The following is a 24,306-nucleotide window of genomic DNA, read 5'->3' as shown; positions in this document are numbered from 1 at the left end:
TTCTCATTGTTACCCCCCAAACCTATTCTTAGAGGACCTTAGGTGGCATTGTGCATATTCTTTTGTAGAATAATGAAATGTTGATATTACACAGTCCCATTGTAAGATCAATCCACCCCTGCTGGGAGATTCATAAACATCGTCTGCAGGTGGGCCTGGTGTGTCATCCCTCAGAAGAGGAGCTTTCATTTCAGGAAACAGCCTTGCCGAGGTCCCACAGAGCCCAGGACAGAAGACCCAGCGCTGCGGCCCACGGCTTCCCGAAGCCCAAACAGTAACTGATGGTGTTGTTGCCAATCTTGGCTCTGAAGCTAGCGTGTTTGAAATTCCTGCTTCTCCAAGCCTCCTGGGCATGCCCTCTGCAGCCAAAGAGAGCTGGTAATTACACATGGCTTCTGAAGAACGATGGTCCAGGTGCTTATCTGGGAAGGGAGACGGTCCAGACCTTCAGCTTCTGGGCCCCATTCCTCTTCTCATTCTTCAGTGTAGCAACCTGCTCTTAAAGGCTGATTTCTGTCTGCATCTCTCAGGCGGCACCTTTGTTTAGTCACTGAGTTTTCTCAAACTGGAAGTCCATATGACGAAGTCTAATTTTTTATGGTCTTCTATCATATTTGGGTTTTCTAGAAAGCATTCAAGAGCTTGTTCCTTCTCACTTAGATGATATTACTGTCACCAAGGTGTGTCTTCTTCCAGTTCCAGAACCGCTTCCTGAATTAAATGCTCTTCTGGACATTTTTTTTCCGCCAGATAATGGCAAAGAAAATTGGTCCACAGAAAGTGTGACACTGTTAGAGGGCAGTCACTACAATATTTTTTTCTGCTGCTTTCACATCTGTTCAATCAATATCCGCTCCTGGCCTCAAGGCAGTGTAAGATAGAGGCAAGAGTCCTAGGAAGCTGGGGATCAGAGGACAGCTTCTCAAGCTGCCTTTGCCTTTAACCAGGGGCACTGTCTCACAGTCAACCCTCAACCTCTCCGGGTCAGGGAGCTCCTTTGTTAACAAAACAGCTTCGTCTAAATGGATTCTCCTGTGCTTTCCAACTCTCTACTTTCTATTATTCTGAACTTCATGCCTCATTGTAATCTGTGCACCTCTGGTAGAGCTGGTATAAACCCAAGCATATGTTACTGGCTTAGAGAAAGCAAACATTTCTGGGTCTGTGAAATCATAGGCTTTGCTTGACGAAGCTTCGAGGTGTGCGGGCTATCCTAGTGCAGCACAACAAGCCATCAGACAGCAGAAAGCTATTTCTGTAGCAGAGTGTTAAAAGACTGGTGTTCTCAGTGAAGAGTCATCTACTGAGGACAATGTGTTGTTTTTATTCCCTCTGTGATTTATCTGTCAACGGGCAGATGGGAGAAGAAGTAATAAACTATGAGCTTGAAAATATCAAGGCTTTGCTTCTAGTGGGGTGACTTCCAGGCCCTCTTTGAGTTGGAGACGTTGTCAGGGAAGAAAATTTCGGACTCTCACTATTATTTCCTGATCTCAGAACACAAAGCCTAGTTTTTGCTGTCTTTGAGAAACTCCATGAGCACTCGGCTCCTCTCTCTTTATTTTCTGAAACCAGAAGTAGGGAGAAAGAGGCAACTGAGCCACACTGAACCAACCAGCTGTGGAGACCAGCAGTGAACCCAGCGTGTTTGTCATTGGTTAATGAATCTTATATGCTGTTCTCTTCCCTGCACTCCCGCGCATTCAGATGCCTCCTCGGCTTAGCATGGTGGCAATCCCAGGGTCCAGGTGATTCTGTTGAAGACCTGAGACCAGAGCTTTCTTCTTCCTGCCACCCAGTTTGATTGGACCTTCTCCAGACTTCTGAGTACATTTCCAGAGCATTTACACAAGGGGTTATGTAGGGTCATTGTGACAATGGTTGTTTGTGGCTTCTTTGTATAAACCTTCTGTATAGAAATTCCAGTTGGTCAAACAGATAAACGGAGAGGTGACCATTCACATTGCTAGATGACTTTTCCCCACCTAGGAAAGAATTCTTTATGTATTTAAATAGGAACCCCTGTCCCCATTTCTTCCTGGTTCTGCCTGGCTCTTGTCTTGACGGGTGCAGACATTTTCTGGCATCCGGGGCATCAGGGAGGCTGTAAGTTTGTGTTTGATGGTGGCTGTCCTTCCTCAAACCACTGGCTGGAAGGCAGGGTCCCTGCTGGGTCCCAGGGAGCTAGGAGTGCAGTTTGGGAAAGTCAGCTGTCTTGCCGTGATCTTCTGGAAGAGAAAGGGAGAGGACGGCAAGGACAAAGGGCACGACCGGGGGACACACGGCTTGGGGGGAAGGGCACTGGGGGGCACATCAGGAGGCTGGAAGCAAATCTGCTTCTAATGAGGTCACCTCTGGGGCCTTCTGTTTCTTCCCCTGTGAACTTAATACAGAATGATTTCTAAGATAACTCTCTGCACAAACATATTATGATGCTTTAGCATGAGAGAGGTGGGATTTGATGTGTGGAGGGCAGAGTAGAAACAATCATTTGAAACTGCCACTTCGGGCCATGGTCATTGAGAGATCTATTAGAAGGGACATCTTTAGAAATAGAGTGTCAACCGAAGGGGAACTCCACTTGATCTATTAAACATTGTCAATGTCCATCTGGCCCATTACTGGATCTTGAGGTTTGTGAGGGCAGGGACTCAGCCTGGCTTACTCACTGCTAGGTCCCTACCACTAAGAACTGCACCTGACAGGGTATCCTCAATAAATAGGTACTAAATGAATGAATGAGATGGCAGTGGTTGCCATTGCTTCTGCTGTCAAACACAGACGCCACTTCCTGTTTTCCAGGGTCCTGCCTACCCTGAGGACAGGCCTGCTCATCACCCATGTGCATCCTGTCACAGTGGGACCTGCGTGTGTTCCCTGCTCACTGTCACTCCCGTGGTTTTGCTGATTCTGTGCGATTCTTCCAGGCCACGCCAAGTTCCACCTCTTCCACAAAGCCCTCCTTGATTGCTGGGCCCTGGTTGAACTTCTTATTAGTAACACCCAGGTTAGTCCCACTTAATTCTTGCCTCCAGCCAAAGTGGACTTAGAACCTCCTTGCATGCCTGGTAAAGTCAAGGTTTTCAGCCAGGGCCTGTGTATAAAGCAGAAGCAACACAGTGTCTGGTTTGAAGCTTAGCACTTTGGTTCAGACAGTTGTGGGTTACAATCCCTTCTACGCGTGTTGCCTGTGGAAATCCTTTGGTTCTCTGTGCTTGGAGCTTGCCTGTAATGGGACAAAGCCACCTCACCTAGATTGTTGTTCTGAGGATTGAATCAGGTGATTCTGAGAGGCATTTATGAGTCTTGCCTGAGTAATAATCCACGAAAAGTGGGCGTCATTGCTGAAGCTCAGGGAAGAAATACAAAATTTGATTATATCCTTATTCACGGCATTGGGTCACCACCTCAGCAGTTTTTGTGAAAGTAGCATCTGACCTGGCAAAGGCTGTGTCATCTTATTATCTCAGAAAGACAAATTTATGGGATCAGATGATGGATGGCCAGGTTTCAGCTTCTAGATTTCTCAATGATGTGGAAGGAAGGAGAGGAAAAGAGAGGCAGGAGAGAGAACACGCTTAATTCTACTTCCCCCAGGGTGATATTTCCTTCTTCCCCTCCCAGAGTTCTCAAAAAGGCATTCTAGGAAGTCCTGTAAAATACATGCTCATACAAAATCTCCTAATTTCCCCAAATTGTTGAGAATTTAAAAACTCAGCTGGGGGTTTGCTGTTCTAGCCTGAGACACCAGGGTCACGTTTCCGTGCTTTCGGTCTTGAGACAGTACCAGACATCTGGGATGAAGTTGGGGAAAGAAGGTCTGGTGACCCTGCTGGCCTGCTCCTCTTGAAAGATGCTTACCGGCTGCTGGCTCCATCACTGGTGTGTCACAGGGCTTTAGGATTTGGAAAAGCAGAGGGATGTAAAACAAGATGGAATGGTCAGAATTTAGAGAACCATGTGCTGAAGTGCCATCTTTAGGGTGCCCATAACATGACCCTACAACATTAGAGGTGCTGGAATCACAGAAGAGGAATCCAGACTCTGTAATCTTCTTCCCCCTGGAAAATCTGCTCCGGAACTGGGGGATTGGAAGCTGTCAGCTTGTGAGCCATCTTCTGCTCTGTTCAAGATGGTAGGGGCATTCTCCACACGCCCCTCACTCTGATTCTGCCTCACTTTTATTTTAGATTTTTTCAATGCCTCTTCTGGAATGTGCTTGTTCAACCCTCCAAATCTGTAGAGAAGAAATAAGCAGAAACTGACATGGCTTTCTGGTGTTAAATGCTCTCAGCTTAGTGGAAGATCGAGCGTTGGGCTCGAGGCTGGACTTTTACGGAGAGCACTGCAATAGTGCTATGTATGGCCTTGCCTTTCTTTCTCATCACCCAGGTACAGTCCCGCCGTCCTCAGAGGATGCCAGTCCCACACAGGGGGATCCTCCTCCATAGGAAAACCGAGGAACAACACAGGTTCGATGTGTAAGATGGCTAAGCACATTCGATCATCGAGATCTTTCCTCCCAAACCCTAATGCTACCTCAAGATGGGCTGCTGCCTGCTACCTTTTCAACATCGAGTCCTTTAAGATGCCATCTGAGAGAGAAATGGGAAGCGAGAGGCCAAGAAAAATGAAAGGTAAGCACGAGACCAGTGGAATGAGTGGGGAGATCCATCCGTCTGTCTGTCTGTCCGTCCGTCCATCTGTCGTCTGTCCGTCTGTCTGTCTGTCCGTCCGTCCGTCTGTCCGTCTGTCTGTTTGTTTGTTTGAAGTGTCTTCTGCTTGGCTGAGGTTATTGCTCTTCAGGGGAGGGGGAAGTGCTTCTCTTCTCGTCTCTGATGGCTCCGCAGCTGTCTAAGGAAACTGGGACAAACACGTCGCAGCAGCGAGTGGAAACATGTCTGAGACGCTGCAGCGTAGCCCGGCTGGTTCTGTTCTTAGCAGTATTTGCTAAGTTCCATCCATTCGAGTGTTTTTAAACAATGGGAGGCATGTCATCTTGATTTGACAGGATAATCCTGAGTTTATAGAATTTCATCACAGTGTGTGAAACTGGTTTTTCACTTCACTATACTGGCCCTCCGCGGTGGAGTAAACTGGGCACTGAATAGAGCAAATCTCCCTCCTCCGTGTTGTCCCCCAGCCCACCACCTTTCGCCCTAAGCTCTGCCCTGCACCAGCGCCAGCCTTCTACTGCAGTTTGGCAGCTGCGGCAACCGCTGGCCATCTCTCAACCACTCCACAATATGTATCAATGTATTCTACAAATCATTGTATTTGCCAAGCATGAATTCAGAGCAAAGTGTAGACCTCGTTTGGATCCCAGTTCAGGCAAGCAAATCTTAAAATGTGCATGAGACTGTTGGAGAAAGGCAAACACAGATAGGATAGGTGTTGACATTAAAGAAATCTTAATTTTCTGTGTGTGGTGATGGTATTGTGGTTATTTTTAAAAGGGAGTGTCGTCCATGCCTTTTGATGTTATATATATTTTTAATTACAGATTAAAATGATTTTCCAAATGTGCTTCAAAATAATTCACGGAAGTAAGTGAGCTCAGGAATACAAAATAATAAATTTAGCTACAAGGCGTTTATTGTTGAAGGTAGGCGATGGGCACGTGGGAATTTTTTATATAATTCTCTGTACTTTTGTTCCCGTTAGCAACTTTCAGTAATAGAAATTAAAAGAAGAAATGAGGTAGGACAACTGGGATAAGCAGAAGACAAGGGTGGACTCACAGCCTCTCCTCCACAGATGCTGCGGGGCCAGGGTGAGCGTCAGTGCCCTGAGTGCCTGCTCTGAGGCTGGAGCGGCTGGCTTGGCTGCCTTCCTGTCTGAGTGCAGCAAGAGGTGGAGGGAGGACTGGGGTGCACCTTCTGCAGGGGACAATGCTTTGGACACAGCAAACGTGCAGAGCCCAGTGCCCTGTGTGGGGACAGAGGAGTGTGGGTGTCAAAAAAGGAGACCACTTTTCCATTCTCTTGGGATCCTCCTTCACTGGAAGATTTGGGGCAATGCGCACCGCCTAACCTCCCTCCACTTTCACGGCCTCATGGAGAAAAGTGTTCCCTCCCCCATTCACACGTTTGTGGTCGTGATCACGGTGATTTAACTCACTAGTTTGCTTTCCTGATAGAAGGACATAACAGTAGAAGGTGAGAAGGGCAATTCTACCATCTGGTAAGAAAAAATGAGAAAAGGGGGTGACAGAGGCAGTTGTATGAAAAATCAGAACTACTAAATAATCCATAGCCAATTTGCTGTGGCACCTACTGCAATCCCCAAGACGAGCATCCAAAAGCCACCAAGAGGCCAAACCCCTCTTTTGCTTTCATTAGAATTTTTCCTCCTTCCTTCCTTCCTTCCTTCCTTCCTTCCTTCCTTCCTTCCTTCCTTCCTTCCTTCCTTCCTTCCTTTCTTTCTTTCGAGACAGAGTCTCCCTCTGTCGCCCAGGCTGGAGTGCAGTGGTGTGATCTTGCCTCACTGCAACCTCTGCCTCCCAAGTTCAAGTGATTCTCCTGCCTCAGTCTCCCAAGTAGCTGAGATTACAGGCATGCGCCACCACGCCCGGCTAATTTTTGGTATTTGTAGTAGGGACAGGGTTTCACCATGTGGATCAGGCTGGTCTCAAACTCCTGACCGCAGGTGATCTGCCCACCTCGGCCTCCCAAAGTGCTGGGATTACAGGCGTGAGCCACCTTGCCTAGCCTTTCACTAGAATTTTCTAAGAACTGACATTACTTTAGAGTCTTCCTTAATCAAAACTAAAATAACTTAGAATAACGGCAAATTGCCTCCAATAGGGCCTGGATGAGATGATGGAACAGGGTACGGAAAGAAGAGACAAGCTGGGCCTCCAGGAGACCCTCAGCTCAGGACTGAGGAGTGTCAGGCCCCAGTGTGTGTGGTGTGTGCTGGGGTGTGGAGGGTTGTGTATGTGAGGGTGGGGGTGGGGGTTGCAGGTGCTGTGAGTGCTGTGTGTGAGTCGCACATGCAGGTGTTGCACGTATGTGTTGGGTTGTTGGTGAGAATTACGTGTGGGTGCACGCTGGGTCTGTGGAGGGGTTATTTTTGGGTGCTGTGTGCATGTTGGGTGTGTGTAGGATTGTTTTGGGTGGTGCATGTGTGTGAAAAATTTGTCTCTTTAAACTCAGACTTTGAACCCTGGAGGTTTTCCTCATTGGTCCTTGGGATTCTAGGGCAATAAGGAGAAAGGGCATTTTCTTAGGAGAAGCCATGTCGCTGGACTCCTGAACTGCAATCCAGTACAATCAGATTCTATTAGCCGTTAGGGGAGAATGTGAAACTTCTCATTTATCTTGAGCACTGAGCCAAATGGATTTTTTAAAAAAGCAAGAAAAAATCAACACAGATGTTCAGAAATGGGTCATGAGACAGGGCCAAATGAGAAGCCTCTCAGATCTTGGGAACTATGAGTGACTTACAAGGCCTCCAGTCCTGGGAGAAATGATACCCTCCCTTACGAAGATTCCCAGTTCACTTTCTGCAGGCTGGAGCATTTTTCAGCCATCCCAGAATTGTTGTTCTTTGTTTTCTGTTTTTTGGGGGACGGAGTCTCGCTCTGTCACCCAGGCTGGAGTGCAGTGGCACGATCTCAGCTCACTGCAACCTCTGCCTCCCAGGTTCAAGAGATTCTCCTGCCTCCTGAGTAGCTGGGATGACAGGCGTCTGCCATCACACCAGGCTAATTTTTGTATTTTTAGTAGAGACGGGGTTTCACCATGTTGGCCAGGCTGGTCTCGAACTCCTGACCTCAGGCGATCCTCCCGCCTTGGCCTCCCAAATTGCTGGAATTACAGCTGTGAGCCACCACGCCTGGCCTGAGAATTGTCTTTTTGGCCAACTGGGGGAAAAAACACTTGAATGGAACTTAAATGATAAAAATAATAATATTTATGATTTTATAGTGAGTATTTTAATGCTAAATTGTGTTGATGTGAACAGTTCTTTTTGAACAACTCATTGATTCATCCATTCATTCACTCTGCAAGCATTTCTTTAGCGTTTACACTGGGCAGACAGCATGACACAGACAGAAGACACAGCCCATGTCAGGGTCGCACTCATAATTCTCTCACTGAACATTGGCTCCCTTCTCTGTGCTAGCTGCCAGGGATGTGGCAGGAATAAGACAAAGTCTGTCTCTGCCCTCATAGAGCTGGCATTCTAACAGGGAATTCAGACACCAAGTTATTAAGTCCCACGAGGAGAAATCTGGAGTTCAAGGAAGGATTCTTGGAGAAAGTGACAAATCGTCTGCAATCCTGTGGATGTTAGCCAGGCAAAGCAAAGGCTCGTGGGAGGGGAGAGAGAGGGAGGAGGTGATTGTAAATTCAGCAACATCCTGCGAAGGTGCTGAGGCGGCTGTGAGTGGAGAAGTGGGGTGTGTTTGCAGAACTGAAGGAAGGCTCTTATGTCTGGAACCCAGAGGTGTTGGGGAGACTTGGGTGGGAGAGGCTGGGGAGGTAGGTGGAGCAAGGTCAGGTGGAGTCTTGGAGGTCATCTTTTGTATTCCATCTGTGCTATGATCAAAAGGACATGGTGATGTGCTTTGGTTTCAGGCCATCAGGATAAATGGTATGGAAGGACATCCCCAAGTGTGTACTGTCACAGCTCGATGTGGGAGTCATTCTGAAATGAAATGACATCTCTTAAAGCCTGTGTTTCCATTTCGGGTTGAAAGGGAAGAATCAGCTATGAAATGTAAAAAGGAGGAAATACACCAGGCGCGCTGGCTCACGCCTGTCATCCCAGCACTTGGGAGGCCGAGGCGAGTGTATCACGAGATCAGGAGTTCGAGACCAGCCTGGCCAACAGGATGAAACTCCACCTCTACTAAAAATACAAAAAAATTAACTGGGTGTAGTGGCGGCGCCTGTAATCCCAGCTACTCGGGAGGCTGAGGCAGGAGAATCGCTTGAACCCGGGAGGCGGAGGTTGCAGTGAGCCGAGATCGTGCCACTGCACTCCAGCCTGCATGGCAGAACAAGACTCTGTCTCAAAAAAAAAAAAAAAAAAGGAGGAAATACTGTTTCTGGTTTTGTTGTGTTGGTCATGGTGGTGGTCATCGTTAGTGGACAATATTGGTGGTTTCATATGTTATTTACTGAATTACAAAAGCACATGGCTAACAATGTTCATTTTTCATTCATTACAAACAATTTCTCCATCTGAAATAGAATGAACCTGACTACAAGGTTTTACTGCATCTTGCAGGACTTGAATGTGTGGGTTATACAATACATGAACCTAGTCCTGCATGTGTGTGCATGGATGTGGCATCCATTTTGGATTGCAGAGGGTGTGCAAACTACTTCTTAATTCTCAAAGGGGTTAGAAAGGTTCAAGTGCATTTTAAAAGGTATACAGGAATACCTTATTTTACTGCAGTTTGCTTTATTGTGCTTTGCAGATATTGTGGGTTTTTTCCCCCCCACTATTGTGTTTTTAAACATAGAGCTATTACACACTTAAAGGACTACAGTATAACATAAACATAACTCTAATATGCATTGGGAAACCATAAAATTTGTGTGACTTACTTTATTGCAATATTCACTTTATTGTGATGGTCTAGAACTGAACCCACAATATCTCCAAGGTGTGCTTATAATAGAATTATAGGCCTTTGTGTTGAAAAAAGACTTCTGTGGCCATGCTGTATTAGGCAATAAACTCAAAGGGCAGTAAACTCCAGACATAAATAAGGAAGTGTCATGCCACTTATGTCAGCAGTTGTGCACAAAAGGGAATCTTCTACTCAAATCCAGCTCTGACTGGATTTACCAGAGGCTCTAAGCACCTTGAAGGCATTTGATCTTGACCATGGGGGGCGTTCTGTGAGCTTCAGAGTTTCTCTCCAAAGCCTTTTGCTCATACACATGCCCTGTCTCCTGTAAGGATTCGGTTCACACGGCATTCAGTATGTGTATGTAAATGTGTGTTAAGTATGTTTATTCACACAATTTAGAAATGACTTCACATATTAGGCTCTATGTGTATCTTTTTCAGAGAGGTCTCCTAGCTCTTCTGGCTCTTTATAACCAAATAACCACAGAGGCAGTGAACACCTTGACCTGGCAGATGGTCAGATGCCATTGCTGTGTGTCTGAGCTCACAGAGGCAGCGAACACCTTGACCTGGCAGATGGTCGGATGCCATTGCTGGGTATCTGAGCTCACAGAGGCCCAGGGATCAGCTCTGGAAACAGCCTCTACCTTTCCCCAGACCAGGGAAGAGGGGAAAGGTTAGAAACTTACACATTGTTAAGATAAACCTGGCCAGGCATGGTGGTTCACGCCTGTAATCCCAGCACTTTCGGAGGCCGAGGCTGGCGGATCACAAGGTCAGGAGTTTGAGACCAGTCTGGCCAACATGGTGAAACCCCATCTCTCTTAAAAATACAAAAAAATTAGCCGGATGTGGTGGCAGGTGCCTGTAACCCTAGCTACTCTGGAGGTTGTGGCAGGAGAATCGGTTGAACCCGGGAGGCAGAGGTTGCAGTGAGCCAAGACCGCGCCACTGCACTCCAACCTGGGCAACAAAACGAGACCCCGTCTCAAAAAAAAAAAAAAAACACTAAGGAATTGAAATTAAAAATGTTTTGTACAGATGTAAGCACTTACAGTTCAAGACAACCAGTTGCCTAAAATCTGGGTGTTGCAGATATAAATACCCTAAAGGGTCAGGATGGTTCCATGGCAGCTCCTCAGCCTGTGTTTCTAAGGAGATGATCTTTTGATTGTTAATGAGTCCTGTGAGTGCTTTAAAAAAGAAAAGTGACACCGTATCTGAGAGATCTATACCAAAACTAATTGGCACACACTTCAGGAAATACGACAGAAGAAAGGGCTTTTAATTTCTCTTTATTTTCTCATTATTGAAAAGGTCACTGATCAGTTGAATACAGATGAAAGGTTCTTAGAGTAGATCAATGACCTGTTGTTAGTGAAATTCTTGGAGGCTGAATCTTAGCTATTTAGAGTTTTACATTATAATCTTGAAATGTTTTGTCTATTATAATAATGAATAACTAACAGACTAGAGTTTGTAGAACTTTTGATATACATTATTTTATTTGATAAAGAGAGTTTAAAGTCGAAATCAACCATAGGAGTCTTTTAACTTTTACCTAAAACAATTTTGATAACTTACTGTGTTCATGGCAATTTCCTTTATTAATGTCTTCACTGTGTCTTGGGAATCACTACTGCAAAATAGTTAAAAGAATATCTCTAGTTTCACTAAGTAAAAAGCTAACAAACCAATTGAAAAATTGACAAAGGATATGAATAAGATAGCTTACTTATAAAATATAATAAACAAGCCCTAAATGTATGAGAAGGTGTTCAGCCTCATTCATAATAAGATAAATGTGAATTCAATGAGAATATCTTTTATCACCCATAAAATGGGCAAAAATTCAAAGTGTGACAGCACATTCTGCAGATGAGGCCATAAGAATAAACGGGTGTTTACACAAACTGCAGGAAAATGTGCTAATTGAAGGGAAATCCAGAAACATTAGGAAATCATAAAAGCTGAAAAATCAAGAATCTTTCAACCTGGAAGTACCACCTCTGGAAATTCACCCAACAGATACACTTACAAATAGGAAAAGATGACCACCAAGATTATTCATGGCTGTATCGTGTGAATAGACAAGAATTGAAAGTGTCCATCGATCCTGAACTGGTTAAATCGTGACACAGTCATATGACAGAACAAGCAGTATAAAAGAATGAGAAGGATGTTTATGACCTTATGACCTGTTATGGAAAGAGCCCTAATATATATAAATAACAGAAAAAAAGGTATGTAGAGCATACTGCATTTTGTGGAAGGAAGGTAGGAGAAACAAGCAAGCATATATTTGCATGTGCTTGCATTTTCATTAAAACTTCCGAAGGTATATTCCAGAAACTACTAAAAGTTGTCAACTGCATATTAGACTTGGAGTCAGGAGTGAGCAAAGAGAAAACAGGCAGGACTCCTCACAGCATGCCTTCTCAATTTTTTTTTTTTTTAAACCAGGTGATGTGTTACCTACATTGAAAAGAAACTAAAGACATTCAAAAATAAAAATTTGGGCTCCAGAATGAGCTTTCCTGGGTTCAAGTCCAGTCTCTGTCACTTAGCAGATGTGTGGCCTTAGGCATCTTAGGCTTCTTGTCATTTATTTCCCAATCTTTGAAATGGGAATAATAATAATAGTAGCTAAACCATGAATTTGGAATTCAAAGAGATGGCACTTGAAAAGTATTTATGAGGGTGCCTGGCACCTAGTAAGTGTGTAATATAGGTTTGCCATCATTATTTCTAAGCCAGTGATTCACTGGGAGAGGAGACACATTGGATTTGAGAAGTGCATTCTGAGAAGATGAGCGTTTAGAGCACCAGTTATTGGGCTAGAAAAAAGTTAGAATGAGTTTCATTAAGCAGAATAAATCTTGATCTTGAGAACTAAGCTTGAACTCTGGTTTTAAGAGGAGGTATGTAAATAGATTTTTCATTCACAGTAGAACTACAGTGCTTAAGACAAAGTGAGCAGTTACCTGGTGAGGCTTTGCCAGCTAAAAGGCCCGGGGCTCGCTTGAACAACAGTAATAATACTACCTTTTGTTTTCGCATTACTCCGTATCATCTTTGATTGTATATTATCTTACATGCATACACTGTCTCATTTACTTTTCTTAAGATATTCCGCCCAGCTGTGTGAGTTGGCATTTTAAGTGCTTATCGGCCAATATGACAGTAAAATGAGAACAAGCCAGGGAAAGAAGTTTCCAATCTGTGTTTGTACAACCTTAAGCCAATCTCTACCACCTCAGTGGGCGGCAACCCTGCAGATGGTACAGAAGTCGAGGTGGCAATAAATCTAAACGCTGAGGAAGCACTATCTAAGGAACATTCATTTAGTAATTTGGGATCTGCCTATTTTAATTTGATCTTCTACTGTGCCAAACACTGAGGAAACCACGATGAGTAGACTACGGTCTGTACCTTCAGGAGCTCAGAGAGGGCCTGGTGTGCCCACAGGTTACTGTGGCAGGAAGCTCAGCGCTGCAGTGCAGATGTGTGGCAGGCACGGGGTGGAGGAGGGAGGGTAAAGGTTTCGCAGGTCAGCGAGCCACTTGTTTGGTTCAGGTGAAAGGTTTCCACCTTGGCAGGGAAACAGCAAAGACTCTGGAGTGCAGCTTTGAATCCCGTTTGGGGCTTTATTAATTTTCGTGAGACTCAACTTCTTCCCTGTTAGATGGGCTGGCAATTCGACTCACAGAGAAGTTATGCAAATTAGAAATAATGTACAGGTAAAGCAGCTAGAACCGAGCCTGGTGTACAGCAGGTACTCAATGGGTGGCAGCAGCAATGTTGACCAGCCACTGGAACATGGGGTCCTTAGGGATGGGGAGTTTTTATTTTTTTTTTCAAGACAGTCTCCCTCTGTCTCCCAGGCTGGAGCGCAGTGGTGCAATCTCAGCTCACTGCAACCTCCACCTCCTGGGTTCAAGAGATTCTCCTGTCTCAGCCTCCCGAGTAGCTGGGATTACAGGTGCCCACCACCACACGCAGCTAATTTTTTGTATTATTAGTAGAAATGGGGTTTTGCCGTGTTAGCCAGGCTGGTCTTGAGCTCCGACCTCAGGTGATCCGCCCGCCTCAGCCTCCCAAAGTGCTGGGATTACAGGCGTGGCCACCGCACCAGCTGAGGTTGGGGATTGTTGCCGGTTTTAGTCCCTTTCATGTGTCTCGATGTTTTTAGAACAATGGCATTTAGTAAACATATGTTAAAATGAAGGGATGATGGAAGGAGACAATAGCAGAGAAAACAGCACATGTAAAGGAAAGGCCTGCTTAGTCTGGAGGTAGCAGAGAAGTCACGTGTTTGGGCACACACCTGTGCGTGTGTACACATGGGCTGGCACTAGTGGGGAGAGAGGCAAGGGCGGGGCAGCGAGGAGGTGCCTTTAAAAATTTGAACAGCAGATTCTGCCATCAAGTTGATCTGAGATTTTAAGAGACATCATCCATAAAATCACTTTTTATAATCCCCAAATATTTGCTTCTGGAAGGAGAGAAGATCTGACAGGAGGTATTGGGATTTGGTTCTGTGATCTAAAAGAGCTGTAAATCTTAGGTTCATTTTAACTAGTGCAGCCCGGGATATAAACACTGTAACTGTATTTGGATTTATGTTCTGCCTCCTCTTGTGAGGCATGGAGCTGCTTTGCGGGGGAGGATGAAATGTGCACAGGCAATCTGCATGTTTGGCATTTTCAAGGTTCAGAGTTACCTGATAAACCAAAACACGTCAGGCCTCAGCTTCCTCGAGCTGCTAAACTCTGCCTGCCACAGCAAGTGTGGACAAGGTGATTTGAACCCCCTTTAACCAGGTCCCAAATGACCTAGGACATTTGGATGTGGAGGGCTGATCCTGAGTCAAGCTTTGAATAAACTTAGAAGAGAGAGGCTGAAGGTAAGAAAAGTTAAGTTGTTCCTGCTTTTAAAAATGCTTTTCAGGAAAGGTCTCTGGTTCCAGAAATGCTGTGGATAAGTAATCTGAAACCGCTCCAAATCCAGCTATCTCTAAGCGCTAGGAAAATGTTAGCAAACATCCTTTTAAAACAATAACTGTTAATATATAGTGAGCACTTATTAGATACTGTACTTCTTTATGTGTTTTATTTTGCTTAATTCTCCATGGGCCAACAAGCAGAACTATTCAAAAAATGATCCTGAGATCTCAGTCTACACGACCTAGGAAACGAGCTGGCTGGAACTGGAGTTTCCCCTCTTCCAGGAGAGAGGGTGTGCACCTAAACTCAGCTGCCCACAGGACCAGCCGCAAACATTCCCCAAGAGGGGTGCTGCCCTGTCCCCAGGACCCATATGGTCCTCCGGTGCTGGGCAACGGCTGGCCTTCCTCAGACGCCTCCTCAGCTCTGCTGGCATCTAGACCCCGACTGCCTGGCAATCAAGTGGTCCGCCTGCCTCCTTACTGGAAAGTGGTGTTCATGTTTCTTCTTTGAGGAGATAGAACAGTCAGGGCAGGACTGCAGCCCACTGCATGGCAAAGAGCTTTGTCTTTGCATTGGTTCAGTTTTCCACAGGATTATGAGAAGATGGAGATACCTGTGCCTTTGGGGCCTGAGTCTTGGTTTCTAAATCTCCCCAGTAAAGCTTACTGCCATTCCTTAGTTCATACTATGTGGTGTTGTAGGATCTATCCCAGGGCCCATTGCTCCCCATCCTTGCAGCAAATGTGTGAGTTAGGAATTACTATTTTTAGTTGGAGATGAGGAAGATGAAGACACGGACAAGTTCACATAGCTAGTCAGTGGTAGGATCTGAAAGCCGGCCATCTGATTCCCCAGCCTGTGATCTCAGAGAGGTTGGTCAAGTCAATGGATCTGGCAGTTTAAAAGTTCTGAATGAGCGCTCAAGGCTTCAAGGAAGCACCGTGCGGAAGTTCCCATCTAAGCACAGGTTCCAGTCTCAGCTGCAGCGCGTAGCCTAGCTTTGGTCTTCAGTGGTGCCTTTTACTGTCTCCTAAATATCAGGCTCATGGCACCTTGGGGCCAGCTCCATGGAGAAAATAAGCTGAGAAAAGGAAGGAAGCGGCATGGCTGGGTCTACAGAGAAGATGCTAGCTTCACTGTCACTCACTGCAGGTCCAGGACAAAGCAAACATCCTTTTAAATGTGGAGCTGAGCTTCCATAAAAGTATGGGCTGCTTCCAGGATCAGAGTAGAAAAAGGAGCCCATAGGCGGAGGCAGGCTGGGGGTGAGTGGGTGGCATCCCAGGGACTTCGAGCTTGGGCTTATAGCCGCTCAGCGTAAGTGAGGTGGGCACTGAGAACCGCGCGAATCCTGCCTCTAACCGGCGGGGCCTTAAGGATTGCTGTCTCAGTGCGTGAGCAGCATCAAGGAAATGCCTCCCAGCAAACAGCTGTGGTAACGCCAGGCCTTTCTGTCTTTTCCGGGCTTGGAGTGGACAAAAGTCTCCGCTGGGAATTCTGGCCCTGCAGCACATGGAGATGCACTATGCAGACTCGGAAGAGCTGGAAAGCTATATTCATAACAAGTGTAACTTTATTTTTTATTTTTTATTTTTTTGTTGAGACGGAGTCTTGCTCTGTCACCCAGGCTGGAGTGCAGTGGCCAGATCTCAGCTCACTGCAAGCTCCGCCTCCCAGGTTCACGCCATTCTCCTGCCTCAGCCTCCGGAGCAGCTGGGACTACAGGCGCCGCCACCTCGCCCAGCTAATTTTTTTGTATTTTTAGTAGAGACGGGGTTTCACCGTGTTAGCCAGGATGGTCTCGATCTCCTGACCTCGTGATCCGCCCGTCTCAGCCTCCCAAAGTGCTGGGATTACAGGCTTGAGCCACCGCGCCCGGCCCAAGTGTAACTTTATGGTAAAACATCATTATTAAGAATTTTTAAGGCACTAAATAATAAGAAAATAGGCAATTCTAAGATTATATAACCCTAGTAACATCATCTCAATGTATTCAAAGCAAAACTTGACAGGCTTACAAAGAGAAAATGGAAAAACTTCGAACTCTTAGTTACCCCTAAATTATAATAAACTCTGTGAGGGCAGCCACCTCAAAGCTTTGCTCACTGTTTATTTACTCCAAGGGGCTAGAACAGCAGGTGCTTGGTTAGTGTTTGTTAAAGGAATTGGCAAATAATGCCAGAAAAAAAAAGTTGAGGATTTTGTCCTTGCCCTTCCGGAGCCACTTAAGGTGGTTTGAAAGACGGCAGAGTGAGTTCCCATTCCCAGGAGACGTGTCACCAGAGGCCACGCGCCCCATCACTGGAGGATATCAATGGAGGCTGTTCAGTCCAGCCCTGGAGGGATTCATGTTGCCGACTGGGATCTCTATAGAGGAAATTCAGTCACCCAAAGGAACAAATTAATTATACGATCATGTGGCTTATTTGGATATGGAGTAATTCTTTCTTGGCGATGTCCCATGCTCAAGAGAGGGACAATCAGTGACAATTTGGGCCTTCTAAGGTGTGTATGATCTGGCACAGAGAACACTCCCAAGTGTGATGTTATAGAATCTATCCCATTCGTTTATTAGCAATGAAAGGTTTTAGAGCACAGGAAGCGCATTTCTATGCTGTTTCTAGCTATGCAATTAACAAAATTGACCCTATTAACTGTATATAGGAGATTCTGCATCCCCTGTTAGAATACACACGTTCTAGTCAAGCCCCCATGGGAAGTTGCTTAAAATTGACCAAGAACTAGCCTGAATGTAAATCTCAATAAAAAACAAGAATTAGGGCCAAGCGCGGTGGCTCACGCCTGTAATCTCAGCACTTTGGGAGGCCAGGGCAGGTGGATCATGAGGTCAGGAGATCGAGACCATCCTGGCTAACACGGCAAAACACCATCTCTGCTAAAAGTACAAAAACATTAGCCAGGCGTGGTGGCGGGCGCCTGTAGTCCCAGCTACTCAGGAGACTGAGGCAGCTGAATCACTTGAACCTGGGAGGCGGGGGTTTCGGTGAGCCGAGATTGCGCCACTGCCCTCCAGCCTGGGCAACAGAGTGAGATTCCATCCCCAGAAAAACAAAACAAAACCAAAAAAAGCAAGAGTTAGTGCGCACTATGTTCTCTAGCTAACATCTAATTAAATCAGAAGTTAACGACGAAACCCACCACCGCCCCAGCTGGAATGATGACAGTTCCATAGTTTCCTTTGAGATCCTTGCCCTATTCCTTTTCTCGTCTTCACCAGGTCCCCCAGGTCCGGTCCCTGCACATAGGAGGCAAGGTGGGCATGTTTGTCTTGTTTTCAGCTGTAAAGGATATGACACATGAAGGGTGTGGTTCATTGTGGAATTTTTCTTCCTTTTATTTTTTTCTGAAACAGAGTTTCACTCCTGTTGCCCAAGCCAGAGTGCAATGGCGCGATCTCGGCTCCCTGTAACCTCTGCCACCTGGGTTCAAGCAATTCTCCTGCCTCAGCCTCCCAAATACCTGGGATTACAGGTGCATGCCACCATGCCCAGCTATTTTTTTTGTATTTTTAGTAGAAATGGGGTTTCACCACTTTGGCCAAGCTGGTCTTGAACTCCTGACCTCAGGCAATCCGCCCACCTTGGCCTCCCAAAGTGCTGGGATTATAGGTGTGAGCCGCTGGGCCCAGCCCAATTGTGGAATTTTTGTAGCTGCACTTTCCAGGTTAAGGGATTTCCCCTGTATTCCTTTTCCCTGTGTTTCAGTGAAACAACATTGAAATTTATCAAATGTTATGGTTTGACAAGGCTGAGTGGGAAGTCTATGTGAGTGCATTACTGTATTTTCTACCTTTTTCTATACACTTTCAATATTTCACAATTCAAAAACAAACGAAGAAACATGCTTTTCACCGGCAAAACGTCCGCTCAAATGTCCTTCTTAACAACAGCAGCCAGTATGGAGCACCAACCACACACAATATTTTTAGATGACGCTTGTTGAGTAAGAAATTTATTCAGAAAAAAAAAAAAAAGGGCTCCAATTCTCTTGCGCAGTAGTAGTGTGTTATGATACTATGGGTCATATATTGTATAAAGCACCTCTAAGTTATTGGATAGGAATCTCCTGAAAATTAGTTTGGCGCCACCTTGATGCTCAGTTGGCTTATATTTTCATGCGTTTTGCTTACTTTATAGTAAAATGAGGCCTCTGTGAAATAATGGTCATGGTACATCTGCTCTATGGGAGACAGATAATAATTCATCGGTTTAAGTGAAGTGATAATATTAACAGTATTAATCATATGTCAACTATATGTGTAAAATAAGAGTTCAGAGTGTAGACCCTGAAGTCAAATCGTCTGGGGTGAAATGCCATCTCGGTTGGCTGCTTGCTGGTTATGTAGCCTCTGACAAGGTACTTGGCATCCCCAGGCCTCTGTCTCCTCCTTTGTAAAGTGGGCATAGTGGCAGCACCTGGGTGTTAATGCCGTGTGAGGATCATGAACCACAAAAACATGCCAGGGCCGGTGCATAACTCGGAGTGAGTGAGAGCCCGGTGCTTCCCGAGCCCTTGCTGACTGCCAGGATCTGTGCCCAGTGCTTTGCCCACGTTGTCTCCATTATCCTGCAGTGTCATGAGAGATATCCTCCTATGATGCCTACTTTGCACATGAGGTCATTGAGGTTTGTGGTTGTTTAATCCCTGCCTTATGACTGGTGTTGCTCATGTATAGGATCTGTTTGATGCTGCCTCCTTGATTAGAAATAAATCCCTGATTTTTATCATTGTTCCCATGAGAAAATATTATCCACTTTGCAATGATTTGCTAACGGTGGTGTGTTGGGGAATGCACTCAAGCAATGAAATGAACAATTCACTAACTCAAATGAAGGAAAAGGAATTACAAAGCCAGCAGGGCACAGTGGAACAGAAACAGCATCAACCTGAGAACCAGGACGCCTGGGTCCTGTTCCTGGTTCTGCCTCAAATTGCCGTCTGTGAAACAACAGGCCGTGTGCACATGGTAACTGGCTTCCCTTCTGTCTGTGTAAGCAGTGGCTTGAGAACGAGGGGACCAGAATCCTTGTTCTTGTTGCTTCATTTCTCTGACTTCAGATTTCTTGCCTGTCACCTTAGTGGATTGAAGCCAGGAACTTCAAGGCTCACTTGCTATTCTAATATTCCATTTGCCAGAAAAATTATTCCCTTTATCAGAAGTTATATGTCTCAGAGGTTTTAGAAACAATCAGGTCTAGCGCTGAAGAAGTAGCAATGCTGAAAAAGTTTATAGATGTGTTATACAGTCGTATTTATTATTATTACAGATTTAGTCTGCAGTTATTAATTTGGGGAAATGTCATGGTTAAAGGCAGCTACAATTTTCTGAGTATTGTGTTATGGTGTTGTTGCCATGTGTGTTTTATACCATACGGACATTGGGAAAGATTTACATTTTTTTATAACACTTGATATTCCTATTCTGTGAGATCCTGCATGCACACTACACAATTTGGAAAACATTTTGCAACAGATGGGCATAAACAGACCCAGATGAAACTGGTTATTTAATCAGACTAACCTCGTTCCTTGGCTGATGACATGCACTTTCCAGCATTCCAATTTGTTATAACTTTAATCAGTTTGGACCCCCTTGGTTTTAAAGTATCTATGTCAGAAACAGTCACATGTAGGAAAAAGATTTGAAATCTCTCCACATCCAAATGTGAAGCTTTTCAGCCAAGCTGTAGAAGGAAAGAAAACTTGGGAAGAAGAGCAGGTAGGCAGCCAAGACGGGAGACTTCGAAATGTCCGAGTTTGCCTTTGCTGTAGCTATTGACTTCATCTGGGACCCAGGGCAACTGCTCCTACTTACCTCGGTCTCATTTATCCCAACTGTAAAGTGAGGATAATAGCCATTTATGTACCTTGGAGGGGTAAGGCTGCGATTAATTAGTTAATGTGTTCAGTGTGCTTTGAAGTGCTAAGTGCTATTAAGCTTCATTTAGATTACTCTAATAATTTCATGAACTTGGGGTTCTTTTCACCAGCTGAGCAGTTGGGATCTCTTGATCAGATTTTTCAAATGGCAGAGCACTTTTAATGCAAACACCTCAAAACTGGTTCGTACCGGTACTTCACATTAAGAAAAAGAGTTAAACACTTGAGCAATTACCATGTCCCAGTGTACCAGAGGGCACGATAATCTCTTCACGATAATGGAGGTAAATATTAACACCTTTTCCCCTTTTGCTTGGTTCCCTCTCCCGTAGTCTCTTATATCTCAGTGCCTCTTAGAGTCTCACAGTCTGAAATGTTTGCAACAGAAACTCAGAGTAATGACTTTACACAGCTCACGAATGTGCTTGGCGATAGGCTGGCTGTGATGTGCCGTGTTCCCTGGTCCTGAGCACATGACATGGGGGTGTGGGTGTCTCGGCTGGGTGCTTACTGTTGCCACGGGCACGGTTTCAACCAGTAGGGAACAGGGGTTTCAGTTTATTATCTAAGCCCCAGTTGAAGAATTCCCTAGAAGATGGAGGTTTCAGACAGGCCTGGTCTGAAGCGGCACCCAAACTATTTGAAAACAGCTTATTTAAACACACTGGAGCTGTCCATATCAGAACTCACGTTTTCTTTTAGGAGCTTCCTGGAAGTCAAGTAGGTGGTGGGGTGGCCAGGCAGGGGTCGGTGGTGCAGTTGAGGCCCAGGGTCAGCACACTTCACGATGACTCGGGTCAGAGCACTCCTTCTGCAAGCTGCCTGGTGCCAACCTGCCTCCACCCGCAAGATAAACCTTCCGCAGGCCTGTCGGGCAGAGGTCCGGGAAAGGACAGTCAGGGCCTCGGCCTGCGATCCATGGCTTGGGGAAATGCATCCTTCCCGCTGTTAGTGGTCTGCCCTCCTCGCACGACAGGCAGCAGGTTTAGAAGTGGTTCCAGATTGGTCAGCGTTGTGTGGAAAGTGATGATAGGAAGAGAAAGTCAGTGGGTTCCATGTTCTGGGCCAGGCCCCCTGGTTTGCAGGAGAACCTTGGTTATTCAGTCTGGTCTTTTCTCATCCAGTCTAAAAGCTACCCAGGTGTCCTGAGCAGCAACGTCAGAAAATACTTAGGGACAGAAGTGCAAGTTTTTTAAAAAAAACAATGGACACTGTTGAGGGTGGAGGGCGAGAGGAGGGAGAGGAGCAGGAGAGATAACTATTGAGTATTGGGTTTAGTATCTGGGGGATGAAATAATCTGTACAAGAAACCCTCGTGACACCAGCTCACGTATGTAACAAACCTGCACACGCACCTTCGAACATAAAATAGCAGCTACAGAAATTTAACTGAGGCCAATAAAACTCATGAGAAGCACAGTCCCTTTCTTACCTTTCTGCATTCCTTTAATTTGGTTCCCTTTGATGTATCTTCCACAATTGTGGCTCTTATTTGAGGATTGCGTGACACGGACTACTTATCTTTTTTATTATATTTAATCAGCACTTTCTAAATCAAGATACAGGAGAAAATATGTTCTATTTTTTAATTTAGTAGGCTAGCATGAATTTGATGTAGATAAGACACCCTCACTTGGTTTTGCATTGCCTGCTGGATAAACATTCCTGGTGTATGTAATGTTGTATCACGGAGCTAGCACAGGGAGCTGAGCTGCGATAACTTGCTGGGCCTTTTCTAGCGAGTGGGTTGAGTGATTTCATTCCAGGCCTGTCCAGTGGTGCGTGAGCTGAGGGCTTCCCATGGTCTGATTGGCAGGCCTGATTCTCTGAGAGTAGCCAGCCTTTCTGCCCCAGACACAAGAGTGATGGGATCAATTCTAGCTGGAACAGAGCAGCCCAGCGTAAAGCGTCTGAAGGACAGAGGCTTCAGGGATGAAGATTCCCCTAAACCTCTTTGTTAAGTGCTTTTTGTTTTAAGATGGAGTTTTGCTCTCTTTGCCCAGGCTGGAGGGCAGTGGCACGATCTCGGCTCACTGCAACCTCCGCCTCTGGTTCAAGTGATTCTCCTGCCTCAGTCTCCCAAGTAGCTGGGATTACAGGCGCACACCACAACACCAGGCTAATTTTTGTATTTTTAGTAGAGACGGGATTTCACCGTGTTGGCCAGGCTGGTCTCGAACTCCTGACTTCAGGGAATCCGCCCACCTCAGCCTCCCAAAGTGCTGGGATTACAGACAAGAGCCACTGAGCCCGGCCTATTAAGTACATTTTTAAGAGGAACCATTCACTACCATGGCATCTATTTTTAAAAGTCTGTAACTGTTAGAAATAGGCCTGAAAATGATGTTAGCCTACACAGAAGCATAACTTAACATAAATTGAAAGGAATACCTTCGACAGAAAAACTGGAATGCAATAATTGATTTGGGGAATGAGTTTAGTGAATCTGTCTCATTTTTCTTGCTGTCTTCCTGGGCCTTGGACACAATCTCCATTTTTTGTTTCAGGCCTTTGCACGCTTTTTTTCTAAAGTGATCAGCATATATTTTCCTGCCTTGCTACACTCAGTATTATTGAGGCTAGTTAAATTGTTTTCGTTAATAAGCAATAGAGACAAGTTTAGCAAGTCTCTTTAGCAAGTCTCCTCCTAAGAGCTGCTAAGCCCTTCAGGACTCACTGGCTGGAGTCCTCGCCTCTATCTGCTGTCCTGGCTTTACCCTTAGGGAGAAGGGTAAAGTTGCTCTCCAACTTTTGAGTCACCAAAGGAGCAGGAGTGGTAAGATCTGCAGAAAATCCACACCCTGGGTCATCGGGATGAAGAACTAATTATTGTCAGAGGGAAAACTGAGCCCCGCAGGATAGGGACAAAGCCTCGTACACAGTGACTGTGCGGCGCTGGCACCTCCAGACGGGCTGAGCCTGAGACAGCGTTTCGCAGTATTGCCACGAGCACGTTCAGCCACTGGGGTGTGGCTACACAACTGTCACATGCAACACAGGGATTCGACTGCTTGGGATTTAACAGACACCAAAATGACTGCATCCTTATTGTCTAAAAGAGAGCACCACGCCTTCATACCTTGATTAATTAAAATGAGGCAATCGTGGGAAATAAATCCCACAGTTGGGTGTTGTCTTTCCTCCTAGGCCCCTTTCTTAGACCTCCTGGCCTGTCCTCCTGTGCTCTGTGCTGTGTGCAGAGCTCGTGTTTTGCTCTGTTCCGCTCAGCGCCTGTTTTCTGCTCCTCCCATCATGGCGCTCAGGCCTTCCTGCTGCACCTTCTGAGTTTTTCTTCCTCCGGTTGCTGGTTCAGGCTGTGAGGCCTGAGTCTTTCTCACCCACACAGGCAGGGCTATGTGCTGCCCAGATCCAGAGAACCGTCTCTCTGCCTTCAAAACATTGTTCAAAGCCTGCTGCCTGGCCTGCCCCGGAAACGTGCCTCTATTTCATGGAACCGTGGCTTTCTCTGTTGCCTGGCCACGGGTGCTTTGTTGCAGCAGGGGCCGTGGTTGCGGCCTGGGTAGGCACAGTGAATTCCAGATCGGTCCACACTGAAGAAGGCTCCTCGATGGTAGGAAAGTGGGAGAACACAGAATAAATAAATCTTGTGCCCCTCTTTCAAACACTCAGTGATGCCAGCTGCCAGCAATTTCCCCATTTCATCCCAGAGCGTGTTTAATCAAGTGTTTCTCTCTGTTGCACTGTCTGGGAGGAACATTATTTCTACAGTTTCTGGGCAATATACATCCTGATGACTTGAATATCCTCCCAATCGCACCACCTGTGTTGAAAGGAGGCTTTCTATTCACTGTTGCCTAATGGTGGCATTATTCATCTCTGTTTCAGACAAGCACATAACACA

General features: G+C 45.7%; 1 protein-coding gene across 1 annotated transcript in view; it reads left to right on the top strand.

Annotated features, from left to right (window-relative positions):
- The first annotated feature begins 2,812 nt into the window (after positions 1-2,812).
- Positions 2,813-24,306, top strand: part of LOC117088633 — a 33,890-nt gene continuing 12,396 nt past the window's right edge. Inside the window, exons 1-2 of the mRNA XM_033219863.1 lie at positions 2,813-3,007; positions 4,393-4,637. Coding sequence (XP_033075754.1) covers positions 2,841-3,007; positions 4,393-4,637 — 412 coding nt within the window. The 5' untranslated portion in view covers positions 2,813-2,840. The remainder of the gene's footprint in view (positions 3,008-4,392; positions 4,638-24,306) is intronic.

The sequence above is a fragment of the Trachypithecus francoisi genome, unplaced genomic scaffold (genome assembly GCF_009764315.1).
Source record: "Trachypithecus francoisi isolate TF-2019V2 unplaced genomic scaffold, Tfra_2.0 Lachesis_group10, whole genome shotgun sequence".
Taxonomy (NCBI): Eukaryota; Metazoa; Chordata; class Mammalia; order Primates; family Cercopithecidae; genus Trachypithecus; species Trachypithecus francoisi.
The sequence above is the reverse complement of the archived record's forward strand: the minus strand, read 5'-3'. Positions and strand labels throughout refer to the sequence as shown.